Below are 20,127 nucleotides of genomic sequence, written 5' to 3'. Positions count from 1 at the left end.
TTATGATTTTTTATTGATACATTTATTGAAGTATCAAGTACACTGGTTATATATATATGCTTGCAACGCTATAACATCACGAAAATACATGTCAATGTTTCAGGATTAATTTAATAATTTTTCTACCGAGATTTTTGATTGCAGATGTTGTATTTTTATTATTCAATCTCTTATTCTACTTTTAATTATAATTAAAATTTATTTACTTTTACTATGGTTTAATTTAGTTTTTTAATGAGATTTTTTTTAAATATTGTTTTCCTGTTATGTTTGTGTATTCTTTTTCTGTATTATTGTTAATAATTAAAAGACAATTGTCTACATGGATATAGATATTCAGGATGTTACGTCATTGCAATTTGGCTTTAACGTAACTGAGAGGACGCGTTAAATAAATTGAGATTTTTTTCAATTGACATTAGTGGGCAGCCACTCGCTCGGCGTGAACAATCTTCCGAGGAATTTCGAGATTAGTAAAAAGTAAAGAAAGATAATAGTGACTTGCTTTGAGAGATTTGCTTTGAGAACGCATTGAGAGATCATAAAGAATCGAATCACTTAATTGCAAATTAGCATAAATCAGATAATAAGAGATATATAATTATAGATATATTTGAAAGAATAAAAATTATATATATAAATATATTAATAATAATTTTTACTAATTATTGCGAGAAGATTTTTTTTATTTTATTATAGTTTTTCGAACTTAGTAAATAATTAAGATTAGTGATTATACAAAAAATAAAGATAATATTTAAAAATTGTTTCCGCTCAATTCTCAGAGATACTTATAATTGTGAAATAATTATTGAATACGTTGGATCGCGCATACTCGCATGCGACAGAAAAGGCCTTTTTACATCATGCGATCTTTCGTGCTGTCGGAATATTTCCGCGGGCAATCACATCGAATTCCAATTGTACGATGCATCATTCTGACGTATGTCAGATAATTGCGTCCGTGATGCAATAATATGTACATATACATCGTACAGAATTGGTGAATGTGTTTCCTAATGTAAAGTGGCAATGCACACTTTTTTGATCGCTTAAATTATTAATTATTAATTTTATTCAATCATTCTTGAGAGATATATCAAGGATAAATCTTTATAAATTATAAAGAAAAACTTTACACATACACATACACAGGATGTTTAAAAAAATCACTGTTCTTCTTAATAACTATATAATTTTCAATTTCGAGATGATTTTTTTCTCAGCGAAAATGTGCGCAGGGAGATCATAATTTTTTGCAAATTTCCAATTTTTTTATTGATGCTGTGACATTTCCGCTAAAGAGAAATGATCCTTAAAATTGAGAGCATCTATTATTAAAAAAATATCCGACGATTTTGGGACACTCTGTATAATATATTCATTATCATAAAGTTAAATGACTTTATATATATACATTAAATTATATGTAATTATGTCTCTATATTATATTATTTAAATTAATTTTCTAGAGAATAAAGTAATGAATGAATATAGAATATAAAACACAATGGATTAAATCATCTATATATAAATATTTATTATATATAATTTTGTATATTATCTCAATGAGATTAATAAGTGGAAAGCTCAAATTTTTACAGACGTAACTTGTCTGTTTAAATTTTATCTCGCTTCCTCCTCGAAATTGTAGGTAAACAAGTTCGGAAGTCTCATTAATTGCCATCCTGTATTAGGGAAAGAGGGGAGGAGGGTAGGCTTTCGATGTCACGAGTAATCCCGAGCGTTCCGCTGGCGGAATTGGCGGCTCGTTGAAAGCAATTAACGTGTCAATTAGCCAAGTAGTAGGTGGTCGTTTGTGAATTCGAGCATTCTATCGTCGGCGACGGAAGTTAATCGTCACGTTTCGTCAGTTTTCCCATATTTCCTCTTTGACAATTTTGAGAAGAAATGCGCAGAGAAATAAATTTTACAATCAACTTACAAATTTTACAAATTTCTTTGCGTTGTAATTAAACTAACATTTGAACATTATTTTTTTATAAATATATTTGTTTGTTGCAATATTATACTATTTTATAACGTACAGTAAGAATTATTACATTAATTTTTATTACACTAAAACAGTAGTTGAATATTGTATATAATAATTGCAAAATAGTTTTTTTGTTCAATAGACTCTTGTTTGCTTCGCTATTAAATTTATTGAATTGATTATTCGTAATAAATTAAAGTGTACATCTAGTCTTTATTATTATACATATATTCTGCATCCCTCGGGTGCATTAGCGCATAATAAGCGCGCGATATCGATTCAATACATTCATCGGGTGTGTGAAGTTGGCACTCTTATGTTATGCTATCATAGTTCTGTTAAGAGTTCTGAGTTATTTAGAACCATAGGAAGAGTTCTTGATAATTTTTAGAAATAGTTCCGGTCATTACGATAACAAAAATCAGTTTCAAAAAATAGGGATGCCAACTTCACATTTTTTTATACATCGAGTTCTAATAGTTTTGAGCAGAGTTTTAAGGTTCTTTTAAATAGTTATATATAGTTCTTGATTATTTTTTGAAAGAGTTCTGCAATTTTTAGATAAAAAAACGTAATTTCAATATCGAAGATACTTCTCAAATATCTTCGATATTGAAAGTATATTTTTTTATCTCTATAAAAATTGCAAAACTCTTTCAAAAAATAATCAGGAACTATGTAACTATTAAACAATTTAAATTTACTCACCTCACGGTTGCTCCTTTGTTGCCCGATGCCTCCCCGGGCCTCCTTCTCGTACAAGTTTCGAAACACTTGCACTCGCGTTATTTTTTTTTCGTTCGCGACGCGCGGCGACGCCCGGGTTTTAGCTATCGCAATCTTCGACGCGTTTCGGTAAAACGCGAGACTCGCGAGAGCTGATTTTTCCGATGCTTTCCTCGCGTAGATTACGTGAGTCTTATTTCGATTCGAAACGGGACGATCCCTTATCTTATAAGATGCGCCGCCGCTGCTCATCGATTAACCATATCCTACCGGTTTTCCAAAGTACGGTCATACCTACGTAAAGTAACGGTCCATAACTGGCGACCACCGAGGGTTCGGTGACAATCCGAAGGACCGGTTGCTCGATTCTCGGTAATTCAACGTCAGGCTTTTATAGAAAAGGACATGCTATTGTAGATATACGGTCGATTTTAGTTTAACCCTTTCGGATCTGTATTTCTTTTGTGCTTTGGCTTGATATTTCATCACTAAATTATTATATTTATACATATAGACAGATATCTTTTGGAGGATTATATTTAATTAATGTTTTTTCTATATTTTTAAACACGCTCATTTTTTAATGTTTTACTCAGCGGCGATAATTAGTATTTTTTTAATCTTAAAGTCGAGTATGTACCTCACGTTATATATCATGTGTTTTTTTCGAAATTTTATATTATATACATTTTAATTGCAAATATATTATATATTATATGGCATTAAATTTATATATTTATTTGTTTGATTTTATTATGTGACATACTATTAACACACACTAAGACTATATAATTTTCTTTTTAATAAGAAAATGAAGTCTTATGCAATATTATATAAATTTAATATATTTATATAATTGTGTGTGTGAATATATAATTTAGTGTGTGTAATTCAATATATAATTTAAAAATTATATTTTATATAATTTAAGAAAGCCATATAAGCACATAGATTTTTAGAGATATCGCGATTAATTTTGTTACATTGTCTGATGTCTGTTTCTGCTTACGATTTACGATTGCATTTTAAGATTGCGGTTTTTTTTTTTTATTATCTGCTGTTTTGTATACCAAGAATGATGACCCTGAAATAAATAAGGGATCACCGGGGCGTGACGTAAATTTAATTTTCGTTGATTGATGCAAAACAAACGCAATGAGCCATGATAAATCGCGATAGGACCGTCCGATTAAATGCGGAAATCCGTGTGCATCTCGCAATCAATCTGTGGCAAATCAGTTTTTATTTGACAAAAAGAAAATCAGTTGACAGTCTAATAGAACACCTATGGTGTTTGATTGCAAGTTATATCGATAAATCGAAATGTCATTTTTGTCGACTCGAAGGTGGGTTTCATCTCCGAGGCGTCCAAGGACACTTGAATAACGAATGATTGTTTCATTCGCGATGTAATAAAAGACAACGTTTGATTCTTGAGATGCAACACGCTACTGATTACACTATACATTTGTATAAACAAACGCTTCGTACTATCCCGTATGTAACACGAGATCATTGAATGAATCACTGATGAGCGAGGCAATGGCAGTCAGTCGAACTGAAATTGTACGTATGCGCCGCTGCGAAATGCACAATTAGATCGTGTGTATTTCACGTTTACGTGCCAGATTCCCGCTTTGTCCAAACGAGAAATCCCGACACGCGTGTGCAAGTCGTTAATTTGAACGAAGAAAGGCACGAAAGAATGAACGAGGATGGACAACAGCTGATGTGAGTCACGCGGCTCGTGTTTATCTTTGTCGCATTGTCATCGTTGCAAATCATACTTTGTTTTTGCTTGTAAAACCGGATAGTACTCTCAGTCTTCGACTTGATTCTGAATAAATTAAATTTTTTATTTCTCTTATTAAATTATTAATTTCAGATCTTAATGGTATTATCGATATAAAATATCGCAAGATGAATTAAAATTTAATTAAAATGATCTAAATATAAATCTAAAATATATAATTATATAACTTTATATAGAATTATATAAATAACTTAAACAGATAATATAAAAAAACTTATTTATATTAAATATATATATATATAATTTTAAAGTTATATATTATGTATTACTTAAGTTATATTATCTCTTTTGATATAATATTTTATTTAGTATAATATAATACGAATTATAATTAATAATTACATTTAATCTATCATTTTTTATTATATTTTTTTGTCATATAAATTTCACAATAGATCAGTTAAATATGATAATTATGAAGCCATATAAGCACGACGCCTCGCGAATGGAAAAGATTTGATGATTGATGGTTATTGAGATTAATTTTATACATATCTATGTTTTCCAAAATTAAAAGAATCATCTGACAACTTTGTCATTTTGTATATTAATTACAGTGTTCATGTAAATCTTTAATTACGACACTAATGATGAACGTACGGCTAGAAATCGCTATTATATACTTTCCAAGTCTTGACGCATCGTTGTTAAAACGCTGAACTACCGATAAATTATTATATACCGATAAATCACGCGAAAAAAGAATGTTCAATAAAACGCGCCGATTCGCCTCATTTGTTTTCACTTGGTCTTAGGTCATTACACCAGTTTATCTCGTTTTCGCGCGTGATATCATGCGTGAGTGTGTGAGATATACAATAACGAGACAAATCAGTATATTAAAAAAAATTGGCGTGGACAGACACGTTATTCGAAATAAAAAAAAAAACAAACTCTCGTGATATAAATATTTTTTTCTGGGATTGTAATATTCATCATTGAGGAAAAAGATCTTCCTACGGAACATAAATGAGAATATACCTATACGAAAATCTTCTTTTTTTTTCGTTATATCGTGATTAGTAGGGACGGGTCCATTATTCGCGAAAATTACAGTCGCGATCTTTATTACGATGTAGAGAGAGATGGAACTAGATGGCAAGAAATGCAAAGAAATCCTGGAAAATCGGTCGCCTGTTTTTTTTTCTGATTAAAAGACCCTTTGAAGCGCTTGAAAAAAGGAAGAGGTGGAATAGTCGGATTACTATTTTTCGCTACTTTTTCATTCCCTATACGGGACGAGAATACACACGATGGCGCCCAGTTTCAAAGCAGACGGCGCTGGAAATAAGATGCGGGAGGAAAAGTTTTTGAAAAAAGAGACGAGAGAAAGAGCGAGAAATATAGGGAGAAGAGACATGTGAACTGAGAGTGAGAAACTGAAATGAGAGACACACTAATCTCGTGCACTACTTCCGGGCTCCCTCTTCGTAACAAGCCCACCTTCTCTCTGTCCGTTTTTTAAAGAAAATTTCCACGAGAGACGACCGCTAACAAAGCACCGAAAGAGTAACGCTATGTTCCGTAAAGTTAATCAACACGTTCGCAATTTTTTTTTTCACGTAGTAACACGAAAGAAGAAAAAAATAATATAGAAAATATCAGGAAAAATTTGTTCGATAAGAATTTACATGAAATAATGAGTCTTTTTTTTATTAGACTTTATTATAGAAAAAATATTATCGTAATCCGAACTGATAAATTTGTAACAATAAAATTATTAAAATTAAATAAGTTATAATGTTACGTTATTAATACAAGAGAGATAGTAATACTACTAAGTAATTGAAGTTATCAATGTTTTTCGCTGTTTAAATTTAATAATTTCTGTTTTTTTTTCTTGTAAGAATAAAGATTGTAAAGTTGAAGTAGGAGGTAAAAATTTAAAAACATTATATTTATATTTTAATTGGCAATTTACTAGTCATTTTATATTGTGAAAAACTTCGGTTTTAACTTTTAAAAAATCTTGGGGATTTATATTTTTACCATTGGTTCCTTTTTGTGAATATATCAAAAGTATATAAAAATATATTACATTTAATTATTCCGTGACATTTAATATCGAAATGAAATCCGTACTGCATTAATTAATACGATGTGGAATATTTCGGAAGCGTATGTCTGCATGCGTGCTCGCGTGCAAGTGTGCGTGCATTCTGACCCGATGCGTCGTGTCGGGGCTGCCATTGCGTTCGTTCACTCTTTATAAATAGAAGCTTTAAATTCTGTCGCGAGACTCGGGCGTGGCAGGCCACAAGAGGAGAGATCTACGATGATCCTAGTCATGAAATACATACATACATCATTCATCGCGATCCGCTCGTTCTTTCCTCTTGTCTCGCCTCGCCTCGTCTCGCGCGGTAATTTTCTTTTATCTTGTTATTTCACATAACATCCACCGTCGAAAATCTCATTAGCCCCATAAGTGGTATATGTATAAGTGGCGTAGTAATGTTTTACATTATCATCAACTCGCGATTAGTAGAAAGAAATATTCTGTTTTTTTTTCCCCTTTTTACTTATCACGAAATCCAGATTTTTAAAAATACATTTTAATAATTTTCTTAAAAGAAAGAAGAATACTTATAGTATATATAATTTTTATTTTATTCTTTAAAGCCACTCACCAGTCTCATTACATTAAAGCAATATTAATTATGAAATAAAATACAAGTTAAAAATATTTCTTTTATAATTATTTAATTGTACAATTTCATGTTTAATATTCGGTTTATAAATTTCGAAGATTGGCGCACGCACGCATACACAGTTGAAAAATTTGTGTTAAATTTAACAAATATCACATGTCCCAAACGGTCCACAGAAATTTTTGTGTTAATTTAACATAATACGGATATGTTAAATGATGACACGAATACTGTGTTAATATTTTAACATAAAATAAATGCAAACTTCAAGTAAACTTAAAATAAATTTTGTGTTAAATTAACATAGTTTTCATGTAAAAATTAACTAAAAACATTGTTAATTTTACATTTTATCATTCCCACTTATATTATAAAGTAAAATTAACATTTTTTTTCTGTAAATTTTAACAGATAAATCTTGTCACTAATAATATCGAACATATTTATTGTGTAAAATTAAAAGTAAATACACATTGTGTTATTTTTACACTTTTCTTCAGTTATTTTAATAATTTAACATTTGAGTTCAATTAACACAACAGCAATATGTTAATTTAACACATGAATGTGTTAAATATTTAACACAAAAATTTTAACGGGGACCGTTTTTAACAAGAAAACACAAATTTTCCAACTGTGTATACATACACATAAAAAACACACACAGAAGGTTTTGTAATCGCTTTAAATCGAATCCTGCGGTCGATTTAGCGTCTTTGAACCAAGCGGCTTTGAATTGGCACGTTTGAAATTTAAGCTGGGCATAACTTCTGACAAAAGTTCTTTGTCGCACGTATCGGTGTTGCATAAGTCAGGCAGGATTCGCGGAACGAGTAGATATAGTAAATTAAGCAATATTAATTATGAAATAAAATACAAGTTAAAAATATTTCTTTTATAATTTAATTGTACAATTTCATGTTTAATATTCGGTTTATAAATTTCGAAGATTGGCGCACGCACGCATATACCTACATACACATAAAAAACACACAGAAGGTTTTGTAATCGCTTTAAATCGAATCCTGCGGTCGATTTAGCGTCTTTGAATCAAGCGGCTTTGAATTGGCACGTTTGAAATTTAAGCTGGGCATAACTTCTGAGAAAAGTTCTTTGTCGCACGTATCGGTGTTGCATAAGTCAGGCAGGATTCGCGGAACGAGTAGATATAGTAAAGTTCACGATCGCTACGCAAGTAGGATATCATTCGTTGACCTCGACACTCGCATCGTTTCTACGTACTTATCTTTTTGTTATTTCTCGCCCGTGCACTTTCTATTTTAACAGACGTCTTCTCTTTACAGACATTCGCCGCACGTGTATACGAGAACCATACTGACATGCCGATCCTACTGTTGTAAGGTAAGATACGAATATTTTATTCAGCTGATGTACTTAATCCTAGCAGAACTGAAGAAGGCAATGAAAAAATTAAGAAATGTCCGGCTTTTTTGATTTCTAATTTTTATTCAATTTTTATTGTGATTTAAAGAGCTTATTAATATATTTATTTTTTGAAGAAATAATTAATTTTAATTTTGTTAAAATCTTTTTACGCACACATGTTTTTATGTCACTATTTTATTATCATTATATATTCTATTATACAAATAATATTATATGATTTTGAAAAAACTAGCTTGCTGAATGTATAATTTTTGCGATATCTTATCTTATAATTAATTCATTTATTTATACTTTATTTAGAATTTAGAATTTGGTTCTGCTATGATTGATATATAGTGAAAGATACGTGTATCTTTGTCAGAAATTATACCTTAAATTGTCTCGTAATCGATATAATCATTTGACGGTTTATCGGGGGAATATCGAGTGAGATTTATAGTAAAAAATTTAGAGAAAAAGCCTGGAAACATTTTTCCGAGCACGAAAACAAAAGTGCGCAGCAGGTGAAGAAAGTTCTCTTGTAAAAAAAATTCGCATTTTTTTGTTTTGCTCCGAAATGCATTGTGTCACAAGACCATACCGATTCATCGTATATTCTAACGTATATAGATTTTGTTATTTCACATTTTATCGCTTCTCAAAATGCCATCGTTATGAGAGAAAGAAAGGAATGGGGGGAATAAGAGAGAAAAGAGAAGAGAATCGATGACTCGTCGTCGCGGATGGTCGACTGTAATTGTTCCGAGAAACCGGAAGCGCGTAATTACTCCACGTATCGAATGGAAAATTGTGCGACTTTTGCATGCATTCCAGGATGCGTACCACCCGAACTTTTGCAGCGATTCCAGCCAAATTTACATTCCACGCGATTAAAAAAAAATGCGTTTTTATATTTGCGAGCCGACAACGGACGTGGTTATATTATATATCTCGGTGGAGATGATGATATGGATTTTCTAATGTATGGAATTAAATAACCACACGCTCTAAAGCACTTAAACAGCAACTATATTATTTTTTTATATCTCGTGATTAAATAAAATATATTTTCTTTAACATCTTTTAAATATAGAAGATAATTGTTTAAGTTGAAATTCACATTGATGTAATTATCATTTTAACTTACAATTTTATTTGCTATTTATCAGCGGTTTTAACTTAATAATTTTGATAACAAGTTTACATATACATATATGTATAATACTTATTAACAAATTCTCGATATAATTAAATTAGGAAAACAATTTAATGAGATAGTATATTAATTTAACAAATGGACATGATATGGTTAATAAGTCTGTTATCTTGCTGCGAAGCTGATTTACGATTGTTGAATTGAGTACGCCGATATCCGCTCCGATATTCTAACGTATAGATTTTCCCTCGAAGCCTCTCCTGGAGAATGTCAGAAAATTACGCCGATTGCATTCTCAAGCGTGACATTTGCATGCGCGATTCCTTAAATGCACGAGTTACGAAACTAATTCCGGGTAGTGCGCCTCAGTCCTGCAAGAGAAGCCGTGTCAAGGTCGCATCTGTTCTTATTATTGATAAAACTATTTCACGAACTACGCAATCAATTTCTCAGAATTATCATTCTCGCGAAGATCGTTTTCTAAAATTACAATAATTCAAAATTTGATAATTTTGAACATAGCATTTAGCGTTAAACGGTGAAATAAAATTTAATTTCTTTTTCTTTTATTCATTTTATTTTATATTGAATATCGAATGTCTATATATAACATAAAAATATAAAATATTACATATATTTTTACATCACAAAAAAATAAAACTCAGAACTAGAATTAATCTTTGTATTACTATCAATCAGAGAGAATCGAGCAAAATATAATCAAATCAACGATTATTACTATCAAATTAGCAATTTCAATTTACAGTTATTGAGTAATCAATAATCATAATTAAGGAACTAAGCGGAGCGGAAATAATTATATCGGTCGTAACTTAATGTATCATTTCAGTCATTAATCAGAAAATAATTATGCTCTTAATTATGATTGATGCAATAAATTAACGGAATGTTAAAAAACGATGTCGATGCCCTTTTATGCAATTCTTTTACAATTTATTACAAAAGTGTAAGATTTCTAATAATTTCGTGAAAAATAATTATTTATATCATAAAGTAAAAAGTAATCGAAAAAATAATTACTGCTTAATAAACTTATCGCGATTTTCGTGCTACCAAATTTCTTTACGATGTGGTGCAGTATTTTAAAATTCTACGTCAGAGCTTTTATTTTATTTTCTCCAAATTTAAGAAAGAAATTTAAAAAATCCCGGAGTGAATTCCGCAATTGTTTGACGCGCATAGATTTTCGACATCGCACTTTATTTGACGCACTTTAACGCCGCGTTAATATCCGACGACATACCTTAATAAGAACCGGCAGCACTAATTCTCGGCGGGCTTCCCTACGTTCTCCCGGTCCGTCGTCATCGTCAGCTGTGCGAAGGTCAGGGTCGCGTTTGCGCGCACGAGAGGGTGCAATCGATGCAACGCTACATCGAAGCCCCTCGCGGGATGTAGTTACCATGGCGACCGTCTCTCCTGACCCCTATTGCCTAGAAGAGTGAGGATGCTAGTCTGTCGACATACGAAGAGGGACTGAGAATTGGGTATTAGAGTTAGACGTGTGAGAGAGTGAGAAAAAAGGAGACAGAGAAAGACAGAGAGATGACAGAATGCGGCGACGCGTTTGAAGCATTCTGCGTCCTTTCGTTCTTTTTCCCGTCCACGATTCGTTAAAGGCGACATTCCGCACGAGGAGTTCCTTCCGTGTGTTCCTTTCCACTTGTGTCCCAACGCGCGATTTGTTTTCGGGAAAAATTCTCGGGTGCGAACTTTATCTCTGCGAATAGTGCACGCGTATAATTGTGTCCTCCAAGTGACGTTTTCTGCGTTTTTCTCCTTATATTTTGTGTGATGATAATTATATTAATCCGTGGTCAGTGGAGGAAATAAATGAAATAAAAGTATGTGTAGAATAAAAAATACACACACAATAATAATTTTAATTAATATTTTAAACCGCTAATGAATGCTAATAAATATTGTAATAAATTAAAATAAATAAAATTGATAACAAAAACTTCAAATAATCTGAATTAAACAACGCTTAATTACACTGTAATAATTAATAATTGTAATTCCTATCATATAAAACTAAATGTAAAAATGTAATATCTATCTCGCGCGTTTAGAATTCTTTCGAAATAATTTACAATGACAAGTTCTTTTTACGTGTATCTTCTCACGTTGAAAAATTATTAGAATCCAACTATTTTACTTTCCTCTAGAGACACGTACAATATATTCAATCGTCGTAAAAATAAATTATAGCATGCTAACCGCGCGGGGTATCATTCACATCGAATTAAGTTGCGCAAGGTCGCCGCGCGAGAGACGAAAGTAAGGTCAGCTGATTCCAAATCAATATCTCCCCGAATTGTGCCTGGTCGCATCAAGACAGCACCTTTGTCCTCTGATTCCATTCGCACGCAAAAGAGGCGGCAAGAGAACTGGAAAAAAAACTAAATATTTTTTTTATCGCGCATTAAATATCTGTCTATCTATCTACCCATCTATTTATTACGTCCGCGATCTCGAGACGAGATCTTGAGGAAAGATGGATGGCTGGAAGAGCTGGAAAAGATCGGAAAACTGGTTTTTCTCGGCGTGGTACCATCGCGCGAGAGAGTCCTACGCTGCAGCTTGGCTCTTCGGGGTGTTTCAGAGCAGTAGGACAATGTCGACGAGCACCGCCTCCAGCGGTGGAGGCGTCGGCGGTGCCCTCAGCCTGATGGGTTGCGTAAGGGAGGCCTCGCCACCCCCTCAGAACCACCATCCGCACCATCATTATCATCATCATCATCACCATCAGCAGCAGCAGCATCGCGCTTTCGGCGAGTTCCCGGCAGTCCAGCACAGCATCGATCCTGCGCCCAAAGGTCAGTACTAGAGAACTCTCGTCATACTTTAACGTTATGTATTTATATGCTGGAAATTAGTCTGGATAAAGTTTTAGGAATTATCGATTTAATTATAGAATATAATATAAATACATCACAATATTACATATAATAAATACATAATTTTCGTATATAATTCTAATGATATTAGAAAATTGCGAGGCGTCTTATTATTTTTATTTTCTTTGTGATTCCCAACTTTGTAAATGATTGATATACTAACATTATTTATTGATGATATTGCGATAACGCTTAGTGCTGTTAATAATGGAATATACATGCACAATATTTTTTTTTAATAGAATAAAATATATTAATAAAATTAAATGATTACCGAGCGTATTTTCCGATCATCTGTCGCATTATTAAGGGGAAAGAATTCTCTGGGAACTGCATTTCTGTTGGATTCCAGAAGATAGTCTAAATACGACGCTTGAGGCGACAGTCTTAGACGAGCTGCAAGAAAAATTGTTTTTCTTTCTTGAGAATCGGATTCTCTCGGCGTCGCCTTTATTCGAAATCGAGACGCATATTATATTTTCGAGACGTGTATTAAAATAAACGAGGAATATGTGATAAAACATATACGGATTTGTCACGTTTTCCACGCGGAGCTTAGACGATATCCTATAAAAATCCTGCATTTGAAAATAAAATTGTTTTTTTAACGTTGAATAGTATTCGCTACTCTCTCTTACATATATATAATTACGGTTTTATTAGTTTTATATATGTTATTTAATATATATTTTATTTACATTTTACACGCGTTATAGAGAGGAATTAACTTTGGAAGAAAAATTATAAATTTCGATCCAATAATTTTGCAAGTTGGCATCTCGTTCGATATAATTTGTAACTTGTTATATTATATATTTCCGGCGCGAGGATGTCCTCGTATCTCGAGCAAAGAAATAGTAATCGAGGACGTCGTTAACGGTAGTAAAGAAGCGTGTACGTTTAATTAAGAACGGGCAAAGATTAAAACAACGATGGTAGTTATGATTGTGACAGGCGACGAATCATATGATTTTTTTTTTTCTACAGTGCAGGTGCTCGGTGGCACCATTTTGTTCGGAAGATGTCCGTGTGTTATGTGTCATTACGGATGAATTTCCGGGTCAGACCAACAAATCTCTATGATTTAATTAATTCTCGGTAAATTGCAAAGCTCCGAAAAATCGGAGAAATTAACTCGGGAGCTAATTTCTTAATCTAGAATACAAAGAGCGAAGACAAATTTGAATTCTCAATCATTTAATGTTTATCTTGATCGAAATCCTTGTGTTTTAATACACTAACTTTTGAGAGAATTTAAACCTAATCTTTCTCGTAAAAATTTCATTTACTGCTGCATATTAAATATTGATTAGAGAAAAATCTATCGGATATATTAATAAGAAAAACAAAGTTTTATTTTATCTGATCTAATAAAAATCTTAATTTTTTAAAAAATGCTTTGTATAACTCAACTATTTGACATATTTATAACATGTAAAGAATTCTAATTTTTGTAATATAAATTATCTGTCGAATAATTTTGTTCTCATGAGAATCCACCGTTTTTCTACGTGTAGTATTTTTAGATGACAGGAATATCTTCGAGACATGTTGCATTAATCCTCGATATCGCACAAATAGACTGTTCTCGTTATGTGTGACAGGCTGCTGTGAACGAGCGACTCGGGTGTAGCATTATTTTTTTTTTTTTCGCGCTTCAACGATGTCAAAGCTGTCGCTGAAGCGTGTAAAGTGCAGTCGTATAGAAAGTGTCAAGTACACAGTAAAGATCACTTCCGATCAAGCATTTATTCTTCTCCCCTCTTGTCTCGTTAAAGCTGATATTTCATCGAGAGATGTACGTAGATCGACTTTAAGTAGCAGCATTATATGGTATCAAAATAAGATTGTGGTAGATCGACTTTAAGGACATCATCACGCTTTAAAATTGGATGCGCAATAATAGATTGGAATAGATCGACTTTAAATATTGATTGTTCTTTTCATATATTATTATATATAGTGTATAAAGTTAAATAATGTTCAGGATTTATTTGATTCTTTAAAAGTTAACAAATATTAATCATAAGAAGAGATGGTATCATAAATACATTAAAATTGTATATTCATAATTTTAATAAGATCGTTTATATTTTATTATCATAAAGATACTATCATAATTTATTACACGGAAACATTACGGGTCATACTTTTGTACAATTGTCTTCATAATTTTGCGAAGCGGTAATTTTTTTCATCATTACTTTTTTCATTTACTCTATCATTTTCATTCATTTATTTTCTTTTATATCAGTTCCTCATGATTTCTCTATATCAGTATTTATTATACATTTAGTTATTTAACTTTGCTGTAATTGCATATTTTATTCGAGCATTTGTTATCCATTTAATGCTGGTTTAATCCGCATAATCTGCATAAAATGCGGCACAGATATTTTTAAACGGCGATTGCATTTAATTTTCTGATACCTGTTACGTATTTCGTCGAGAGAATCTACCCATGTACTTGCTAAAGAATCTCAAATCCGTGTATTAACGTCAAAGATGTCGTGGCTCTCTCGAAAACTATCGGCGGATGCGTCACGTCAAGTGATAAAGTTAGTCTGCTCGTGAGAAATAAGGATGGAGACTGGTAAGAATGGTGGAGGGGTATATATTATATATATATATGTATAGGAGAAAGTCATTAGAGAAAGAGAGAGGTTTACATTGGCGCGACGCTAGGCCCATACCTTATAAGGAGAGGCTCTCCCAGCTCGTGATAAGTCGGTCGAGTTATCAAGGATTGAGTTTCTAATCTTATCGTCATGATGATATGTCACGTCATGACACCGTTTTCATGCATGTATATCGCATGCATTATCAAATTCATAAGGTCAGTCAAGTGTGTATAGTGTGAATGGAATATGTGAATTCCAAATTTCCAGCATACCTGTGAAAGGATGCCTTCTCTCGAGTCGCTCGAAGACTTTCTCGGTAAATATTGCTCGGTCGCATCTCGTAAGAATCATGAAATTGTCAATCTTGATTAAAATAATAATGCAGATATAGATTATAATATGTAATACGCAAGTGTTGCGATTTAATACCTTTTAACGCGCGCGGATGCTAAGTTACTTTATTATTCGTCTACACAATTAATTTCAAATATATTTCTATAATGTATATTAAATTTAATATAATTATAAAAATTAGTAAATTGTACATTAAATTAGTATATATTATATATATATTAATATAATATAGAATTATTATTTATTATTATTATACATATATTAATATATTAATCTAATATATTAATATATATTAAGAAATATTTTTATCGGCTCTCAGTATTTAATAACTAAATGTGATTCTTAAATTTTTTTAATAAAATAAAAAATATTAATATATATTATAATTGCACGAATTTTAAGTTATGTAATTTTTTTGCGAATGTTTTCTGTTTGCAGAACCAAAGAAGCGCCGTTTTCATCCCCTACGTGGTCTCCGAAAGATTTTTCGGCGAAAGAGTCGTGGTGCTGCCGACGCGCATCTCGTTTCCAATTCAAGTGATCGAGATGCGGAATTGGCGCGCCTCCCGCGGGAGGAGATCACGATGAGACATCCTGCAGGACGCCCCGAGGAAGCTCGGAGCAGAAGCGCCAGCGAGCTCCTCACCGACGTCTGCGACCGGGAAAGGTAAGAAACATCTTCTTTCGACCTCAGCAGAGTAGTTGTTTAGAACGTATTTAACCCTAGATTGTCAATGTATACATCAATATTACGTGTATATGAACATTTCAATGCAACGGTGTCTATTTTGTTAATTTTGTGTTAATTGTCATCTTTGAAAATAATTTTGACAAACATAGGTATAATGAAAATATAGTCATGTCAACAAACATTAATTACTGAGAGTAATTAATTAATCAGCTTATATTTCAATTGTAAAATTTAAAATAGAGAAACTGTCAAGAGTGCAATATTCTTTATCTAAGTTTGAAAATTAAACTAACAATATATTAGGCTGTAATCTTATACACACAAAAGTATTAGAACTTGCATTAGTTATAAGATATTATGTTTCTGTTGATAATAATAATTATTGATATATCTTTTTTAATATACGAAACTTTTCTTTTTAATCTATTTATTTTAATACTTTTTATGTACTCTAATTTATTTCTCTTATATAAAAATATTTTTTTTAAAAGATGGTGTATAATATAGTAATAATCAAATAATAATCTCGTCTCTCTCTTTAAAAGAAAAAATAATTTTATGCTCTTCTCGCAATACAAATCGAATCGTAGTTCGGTTCATCATTAATTTACGATCTTTTGACCTCATTTTCTTGTCCCGTTTTTATTTTTAGCTTTAGTACTTCATAATACTTCGTAGTTTACGTAATAGTACGTCTTAATATGAAAGTGCGTCTTATGTACAGCTATATAATTTCCGTTGCGCGATATATATTGTATCTGAATATTATACGATGATGACACGGTTTGCTTTTGTTCAAATGATATAGAACTTAAGCGTTTAAAACTTCACATAAATACAATTATCTGTCATTGTTGATTCGTGTTACTTGGTAAATCACTCATTGTTTTAATTAAATATTAGTGACAACGAATAAATTTTATGCTAAATGTCACGTCTGTTTTCTCGGTTTTCTCGATCAATGTAGAGTAATAGTTGCCGCATATAGAAAGATATGAAATATATCTTATGATTATATCTTTAATTATTATTATGTCTTTGTATTTCAGACTCCTTTTAGATTGATTTTACATTTTATTTATATTAAATTTGAAATATTTGTACACATTTTTTATATGTTTCATCGGTGTGCAAATCTCTCTAATTTAATTTAAAATAATACTTTAAAATAAATTTTTATTTTCATATATAAATAATGTTAAATAAAACTTTATATATTTTGTTGAACTTTTAGCGCATTTCTCCGGAGAGGAGGAATGGAGGATAACTTCGTCAAGTTACGAGGAGGCGCCGGCAAGTTGTCAGTGTCGCATGATAGCGTTTTCCCGGGAGAAGTTCCTTGTACTCGGCCTCTTTCCTCGCTGGCCAGCTTGACGACACTCGAGGTCAGTACTTTATTCTCGTATTCAGATGTCACAGATGTAATATTGTCGAGTTGCTTTTAGAGCGTATTTCTCAAGGAACTGGTACATATCTCACAGAGACCAGTAAATTATTTAAAGCGAAACGTGTGAAATAAATATCTTTTTTAGAAAAATATTAAAAATAAAATTTTTTAAATCCTCGCAAAAATTAAGACAAAATGGGAAAAAAGGATGTTACGATTTTTCCAAATTTTAAATCAATTTTTAAGTTTACATTATTTATGTTGCAATAGCGCAATTACAGATTTCACAGTTGTTATAAAAAATTAAAGCGATTATTTGAGCATTGATAGATTAATTTATACTTAAAAGTTACATTCAATCTTAATCATTCACATAAGGACATAAGGAATACACGAGGAGAGACTCGTAAAGTTTTCCTTTCCGTCAGCTAGTGAAACTCGCGACAACGCGAATAATTTTAAGAGCTCATTAATTGTGATGCAAGTGCACGGGAGAGTATGTATTTTCTAGTATCATTTACATATCCGCGAATTATATACACGAGCGTGTGTACATACACGGAGATTCGCGAGTCGTGTTCGCTACCGCGTGAAGCGTGAACAGCCGCAAAAACGACGATGCTTCTCTCTTTCTCTTGTCTCATCTCGCTGACATCTCGGGAGAGTCGCGCATTCTAAGCACGCGCGAATCGAATTACGCGATTACACATGTCCACGATTGACTCGTGACTTGTCTTCTGATTTTTTCAGGAGCGCGAATACGGTACGCACATGTACGTATATAGGTAGATCAATCACCGTTATCGCGGAGTTGCATAAAAATGACAACACGCCGCGCGGATATATAATTGACTAACGAGGCTAATTAACTCGACATTTCGCGTTTCTTCGAATGAGCGTGCGAATTACTTTTTCTTGTTCTTTCTCTCATCGCGCACACCGTTACTTTCCTCCATTTGATATTCCGTTTGCGTGAATGAGGATTATTAACTTTTTTCCTGTTTTTTTATGTATTCGATGTAGCACATATCGTTTATCATATAATAGTTACCTTAAAATATTATTAATTTTTGTATACTAATAATAGGAATGGTTTTTATATAAGAAATATATCTGATTTATAGATCTATTCGTATATAACAAATGTTGATTCTATTTTGCGAAATGTAATTTATTAATTTAATTAAATTCTATTTTGTATTCTTCAAACCTCTTATATATCGGCAAATTATATTTCATTTCTCGATGATGATTACAATTTATCTGATGTACATCTTCGTGATACAAGTATTAATTCGATTCTGGAAAGTATATATATAATTTATATTATAAGATAAATTCTATTTCGAAATTATATATTCCGACAAATTATATATCTTATGCTTCGATTAGTATCGGCGAGAATTACATCTCGGACGCATCTCAACTGCAATTATTTCAATTATTGCAATTATTGCAATCGATAATTATCGGATGACTCGTATCAGAATGCCACGAAATGTAGGACGATCCTTTCTATTTTCGAGAGAAAAAAAATGAGATGAGCACGTTCCGTCCTAATACTTGTGTGGAAAGTCTTCTCGAATAGTTTTCACGTTTCGTGGAAAATCTTGGCATGCAAAACTCAGTTTCATTTTACGAACGTTTTCTTTTTCCAGCGGAGACAGGCTAGGAAGAGTAACGAGATTATCGAACACAAGGAGTGCAATCATCACGCTGCACAAAGGCACCGGATATCCCTGCGGGTAAATTCGCGGAAGCTTTTAACATACTTTTTAAAACACGTAAATCGATGCTCGTAAAACCCGCGGCTGCTCTCGGACGCTTTTAACGATAAACATTTCACGCGCTAGACGCATAACAATCTTTATCGTCGTATTTTTTTTGTCAAAAACATATTTTCTACCTTTGATAGAGCACTAAAATAATAATGTGTTTTATACGTATATATGCTAAACACATAAAACAAAGAAATACTAAATATATTAAAAAAAGAAGATTTTCGTTTTTCAATATACGGCGGAAATTTTCCGTTCATCAGAAAGATAATAAAAAAATAGATTTCGCATCTTTTTCTCGAACTTATACATTTGTCAAATTATAATTTTGACAAATGACACGGTCGCGTATAACAACACGTGTGTAACTATTGATCGCTTACACGTGATTTGTTTGCAGGTACTCGAACAAATCAAGACGGTCATAGAGAACCGGAACCAACTAGCCTCCGCGACCTCGCCAGATACGGCCAGTATAGTGCCTGTAAGTATCTAGATTAATTCGTTAGATCAAAAGCGCAAGTCACAATCTTCGCCGACTTGTTGATCTCTTGAACGGCAGATATATACAGCTGGATTGTTTTTTTGTCGGGCAAATCTTTTACTTAAAAAAAATTTCTTTGCGTTCAGTCATTTTGTAAAAAGAA

General features: G+C 32.2%; 2 protein-coding genes across 5 annotated transcripts in view; both read left to right on the top strand.

The window, feature by feature from the left end:
- LOC145941088 (uncharacterized) overlaps window positions 1–8,551 on the top strand; it is a 33,304-nt gene extending 24,753 nt beyond the window's left edge. For both annotated transcript variants that reach the window (XR_014426121.1, XR_014426122.1), the window contains one exon: window positions 8,491–8,551. The gene's annotated coding sequence lies outside the window, so the exon portion shown is untranslated. The remainder of the gene's footprint in view (window positions 1–8,490) is intronic.
- A 3,275-nt stretch (window positions 8,552–11,826) lies between these two features.
- The window catches only part of LOC145941087 (uncharacterized), a 34,149-nt gene continuing 25,848 nt past the window's right edge, over window positions 11,827–20,127 (top strand). Inside the window, exons 1-5 of one of the 3 annotated variants that reach the window (XM_083046900.1) lie at window positions 11,827–12,568; window positions 16,063–16,291; window positions 17,550–17,700; window positions 19,361–19,447; window positions 19,881–19,964. In XM_083046900.1, the coding sequence (XP_082903026.1) occupies window positions 12,247–12,568; window positions 16,063–16,291; window positions 17,550–17,700; window positions 19,361–19,447; window positions 19,881–19,964 (873 nt within the window). In that variant the 5' untranslated portion in view covers window positions 11,827–12,246. Of the gene's footprint in view, window positions 12,569–15,513; window positions 15,587–16,062; window positions 16,292–17,549; window positions 17,701–19,360; window positions 19,448–19,880; window positions 19,965–20,127 lie in introns of those variants that run through there. The other 2 variants (XM_083046899.1, XM_083046905.1) reach the window with 2 other exon arrangements.

The sequence above is a fragment of the Prenolepis imparis genome, unplaced genomic scaffold (assembly GCF_030444845.1).
Source record: "Prenolepis imparis isolate NDT839.2.m4 unplaced genomic scaffold, iyPreImpa1.0 SCAF_9, whole genome shotgun sequence".
In the NCBI taxonomy this organism is placed as follows: Eukaryota; Metazoa; Arthropoda; class Insecta; order Hymenoptera; family Formicidae; genus Prenolepis; species Prenolepis imparis.
The sequence above is the reverse complement of the archived record's forward strand: the minus strand, read 5'-3'. Positions and strand labels throughout refer to the sequence as shown.